Raw genomic sequence first — 4,764 nt, 5'->3', positions numbered from 1 at the left:
ATTTGGTTAGAAGACAAAGCCTGGCTGGGAGGATGCAGTTGGGGCTGGTCCTGCTTTGCACCACATGGGCAGCTATGCCCATACATGGCGAAAGCCGTGTAATCAAGGCAGCCTTCACTGGCAGAGTCCTGACTCTCCACAAAACCTGAGGATGTCAACAGGGAACAAATGTAAGGTTGCAGACACCTCGAATTTAGCACACAGCACCCCAGGTACCAGAGAAAGTTTAGCACCTTCCCACAGCAGTGTACAGCTGGAAGTGGATGCACAAAGACCTCTGCTGTAAATTCAGACCGCTGCAGAAGGAATATCTGCAGTATGTTATAACAAAAGGCCACTGCCTCTTCTAGCTCAGTGTCCTCAGAGGAACGTGGAAGAAACCACTGAGAGACGAGATTCAGTAGATCCACAGACAGAAGGGATCATCTAGCTGGACGTCCTATGTAATCAGGCCATTCAGTTCCACCGAACTACGTCATACTAAGCCCAGAAACTTTATTTAAAATTGCATTTAAATCCTCAGGGGACTAAAGAGCTGAGATCCTTGCCAGGGTAACACAAGACCAGCATTCATTCCTGCCTGTGGCAGAGGGTCAAGCTAGATGATCTGTTCAGGTCCCTCCTGACCCTAGCTACTATGAAACTATGAAGACACCCAGTAGGCCACCAATGCACTGGCAGGAAGATGACTGAGACAAGCCCAGAAGACAAACCATGCCCCATGCTGCAGGGAGCAAATCCCCCCGCTACGGTCTGGGGAAAGCGTTCTTCCAGCCCCAGACCTGGTAATCAGTTTGAGGCAGAGCACATGAGCAAGACACACCAGCCAAATGTCTAGGAGAGGGGATCCCCTGTGCGCCCTCCAAGCACAGGGCTGCTCCCGTTTGTAACTGCGCTCAATCTCAGATGCTTCAAACATGGAAGGCAAAAACATGAGATTCCATCTGGGCAGTCATTTGAGCAGGGGAAAAAATCCTTCCTGACTGTAGCAGATGATCAGAGAGAGTCCTGAAGCATGAGATCTGATCTCCAGGCATCGTCTCAAATGGAAAGCTGCAAGTGCCACGTGCACGTTAACGGCAACAGATCGTTTTCTCCTGAAGCCCAGAAGGAAAAGGACAAATGGGAAAATTCAGATTCCAGGGCCAGAAAAAACCACCAAAACCCTCCAGCCCAAAGCAGGGGTCAAACAGGTCCTTTAGAAAGGTATCTAAGCACATCCCAAAGACAAATGGCAAACAGCCCGCTTTACCAGTGAGCTGCTTTGGAGTTTGATTTCCTTCGCTGGTTGTTAAATCACAGTCCATTTCAATGCTGAATGGTTTCATTTCTATATCCAGCCCCTGGATCCTGTTGCACTGTTCTCAGTTCGATGGAGAAGCCCATCTTAGCAATTATTTTGCCCATGCAAAAGTACCTGTCCACTATGGTCGTGTGCATGGGATAATGTACCCCCACCCCCTCAAACTACCAGCTGTTTTGTTCCGAAGCACATTCAAAATGAGCTGTGTATCCCCCCTAACGCGGATCACAGATATTCCCAGGATCTATATATTGCATGGCTGTTCTTGAAGCTCAGGCAGTGTTTCTGGTCAGACTGTCCAAGGTGCCCAGGTGGTTACTATAATACCAGCATGGGCAGGCATCTGCCTGGCTTCCTGTGAGCACAGAGAGAACTCACTGCACTTGCACACAGCGCTGTGTGCCCATTTTGGTCCTATGTGCATCACTGGAGATCCTGGACAGAGTTCAGTATACATAAAGCTTGTCTGCACAGAGCTTCTCACCAGGAAGGCTAATGCAGACAACCAGAGGAGTGCGGCTGCCTTCTCCGTAACATAAGGGTTAACTCTTGAAGGACACAGAAATGTCCCATAATGGAGCAGGGATGGCCCCCAGTGCAACAAAGCAAACATTCAAGGCCTGTAACAGAGTCCAAACCTCCCTCGCACCCAGCACAACCCTCCACGGCTAGGGGAATCAGGTGCCTGATCCCAATCAGCATGGAGGAAACTGCTTCTGATCGTGCCTTGTTCCCTCTGCTTTTTCCACCCAACTTACCCCTTGGGCAAAGCCCTTGCATACAGACTTCTCCAAGGCCCCAAGCTGGCCCCGACAGAGCCGTAACACCCAGGTTACACAAAAGCAGACTTCACTGCTGGCAATACCGTCACTGCTTTCTCTCTTGCCACATTTGATCTGAAACGTGTTGGCTAAAACTCTGACCCTGCTGCCAGGCCACATACAAGTCCTGTAAGACTGCAGATGGAGCTTCTGCTAAACTCTGGACAGGCAACAGGTATCAACGGAGAGAGATCAATGGAGTATTGTGCACCCCCACCCTGCTCCATACCACCACACACACACACACACCAGTGCAGCGAGTTTGTATCGACAGTCTGCAGAGTCTCCAGCCAAAGCACTCACCAGTTTGCTGGCCTTGGCAGCTTCCAGTGAATCTGGAAATAAAGCAGAGAAACAGAAGAACCATAAGCCATGTGCCACACATACTGCATGGGACTCTTCATAACATGGCCAGAAAGACCACTGTAATTCCAGTGCAGGCTCTGGGATACTTAGCTTCACCTGGATAATCAAACAATGTCTAGATCTAGTTAAAAGATGCCCCCATGTCTCTGGAGGAGTAGGAATAAGATGCGACGGGGAAGGCAAGTTCTGTTCCACCTTAACTAAGTGGTCACCTGCACTCACCACCAGTAGCTGTCAATCCCTCCAGGAAACACCCTGTCCTTGGTTTGCATGTGCATTAGAGTTCATGACCAAATACCTCTGTGCACATTGACTATTTTAACCATGAAAAAGTAGGCCAAGCAGGGCGGGAGAGGTTAATGCCCCTAGGACAGATCTGCCTGGGGTCAGGCCAGCTCAATGCCTACAGTAGCCCAGTACACCACAGGAAGCTGCCATCCCACCCAGATCACCAGATTTGCAGGGTGTTGCTAGCTACAAGAGGCTGCAACTCTCTTATAAAGGAGCCGCAGAAGAGCAGCTCACGGAGTTGGCATTCAAGTGTAGGTGGGAAGTGCCAGGGCCATTCGCTTCTACCTAAAGGACCTGTGCAGTTGCCCTTGGACTGGAGCTTTCCACACTTTTCCTGAGCTCTGGGTTGTGTTACTGTGCACCACTGAACAGCTGCTCCACATCCCCAGAAAGGTAATGGCAGTTCGAGGCTGAGACACGTAGCTCGTGGTTGCAGGAAGGTAATATCAAAATGCAGAGCCACAATTCAAGTGGGATGCACGCCTCAAACCCAGGGGATGATCTGTTTGGCTAAATTCCACCCTCCGTGCTGCTCCTGGGCATCTAATGGGGACGACACTATGGCTTGCAGCCTATTGTGATGAGCCTGCTATTTGGGTTTTGTCATTTGAATCGCGGCATCAGCTGCCCAGATAAAGGATGCTCTGGAGACAGCTCATAAATCAAAGCTCCAAGCTGCCTCCCTGGTGAACTGTACACCTGGATTCATTTTGGTGGGGGGAGGTGGGGGGAAGGGGGAACATACTCAACTGCTAGAGACCAAAATCTCTGCAGCACGTACTACAGAGTCAAAGACTGCAGCAGGCACTGAGGTTTCTATAGCAACTCACTGGCACCAAGCCATGCTTCCTGCATCCGTATTTCATTACTCCAAAGAGCATGGCACGGGTTCAGTGTTTCCCTGACCCTTCCCACCTTTCTTCCCTCGCTCAGGACACACACTCTTGAACTCATACCCCTGTTCTTTCCCTCTGACCCTGGCAGGAATAACACCCCGCCCCCTCCATGCTATGTTTTCCTTGCTGCATCAGTATCTGTAGCTCATTTTACCCTCTTGCAGCATGGGAGGTTGGCCAAACACACCCTCTGAGCTCCTCCTGTAGTCAAGGAGAACCAGTTTCTCTCAGCAGAACTCAAATGGGCTCTCTCTCAACTAGGCAATGGGGCAGCAAGCAGCAGAGGAAACTCAAGCCAACCAGCACCAGCTAATTTAGGTTGGAAGGAGCCTCCTGAACTGCTGCTATATTTTGTTGGCACTGGACTGAGAACCCAGCAGCACCAGGCAGCGCTACAGGAAGTCCAGCGAATGCCTCTATACAGCAGCAAATCCTGACAGCACTGCAGCGCTGGCAGGGCAAAGCAGCTGGATGCTCTCTTCCAGACGCTCCATTCTTCGGGTCTGGTCAACTTGCCTCAAAAGAGAGCGTCAGGAACAGAGGAGGCTCCAGGGGCCTGCACTAAGCTGGGAAAACATGAGACTAAAACCTTGTAGATGCTTAAGAACATTTGCATCAGAACCACAGCAGGAAAGGGAGAAGCTCTGTGCATGGATAGCTGGGCCTCAGCAGGGAGAGAAGCCTGGAAAAATTCAAGTTATATGGACTAAGCAAAAAAAAGGTTTTTATTAGTTTGTAGAAGAGATTAAGTGACAAAGGGACTGCTTTAAAAAGGGACAGCTGCTAGACAGGCAGCTGGGAATAGGAGATGTGTTGGGGTTACGCCAGACCAAAGCCTTTTGCAGTGACAGCAAGTTCTCGGAGCTGGGAACAGTCTGAGTGACAAGGGTAGGGCAGAGCACCATGTGACACGAATACCAAGTTGAAGCTCCCCTCCACTGACAGGGTAGACAAAAGGAAACAGCCCACTGCAGCCCAGGCCCTCCAGGCATGCTGCCTCTGTAGCACTACTTGCAGCATCTGGAGTTGGGGTTTAACTCCTCCAAGGTGCTACTGGTCACAAGCAAGCATGATTCTGGGTCAGTTC

At 50.4% G+C, this 4,764-nt stretch overlaps 1 protein-coding gene across 1 annotated transcript in view; it reads right to left on the bottom strand.

Moving 5' to 3' along the window:
• Positions 1-266: 266 nt before the first annotated feature.
• LOC112548499 (dynactin subunit 1-like) overlaps positions 267-4,764 on the bottom strand; it is a 17,586-nt gene continuing 13,088 nt past the window's right edge. The window contains exons 4-5 of the mRNA XM_025194485.1: positions 2,428-2,459; positions 267-1,097 (exon numbers count right to left, since the gene is read on the bottom strand). Coding sequence (XP_025050270.1) covers positions 1,074-1,097; positions 2,428-2,459 — 56 coding nt within the window. The 3' untranslated portion in view covers positions 267-1,073. The remainder of the gene's footprint in view (positions 1,098-2,427; positions 2,460-4,764) is intronic.

The sequence above is a fragment of the Alligator sinensis genome, unplaced genomic scaffold, assembly GCF_000455745.1.
Source record: "Alligator sinensis unplaced genomic scaffold, ASM45574v1 scaffold1676_1, whole genome shotgun sequence".
Taxonomy (NCBI): domain Eukaryota; kingdom Metazoa; phylum Chordata; order Crocodylia; family Alligatoridae; genus Alligator; species Alligator sinensis.
The sequence above is the reverse complement of the archived record's forward strand: the minus strand, read 5'-3'. Positions and strand labels throughout refer to the sequence as shown.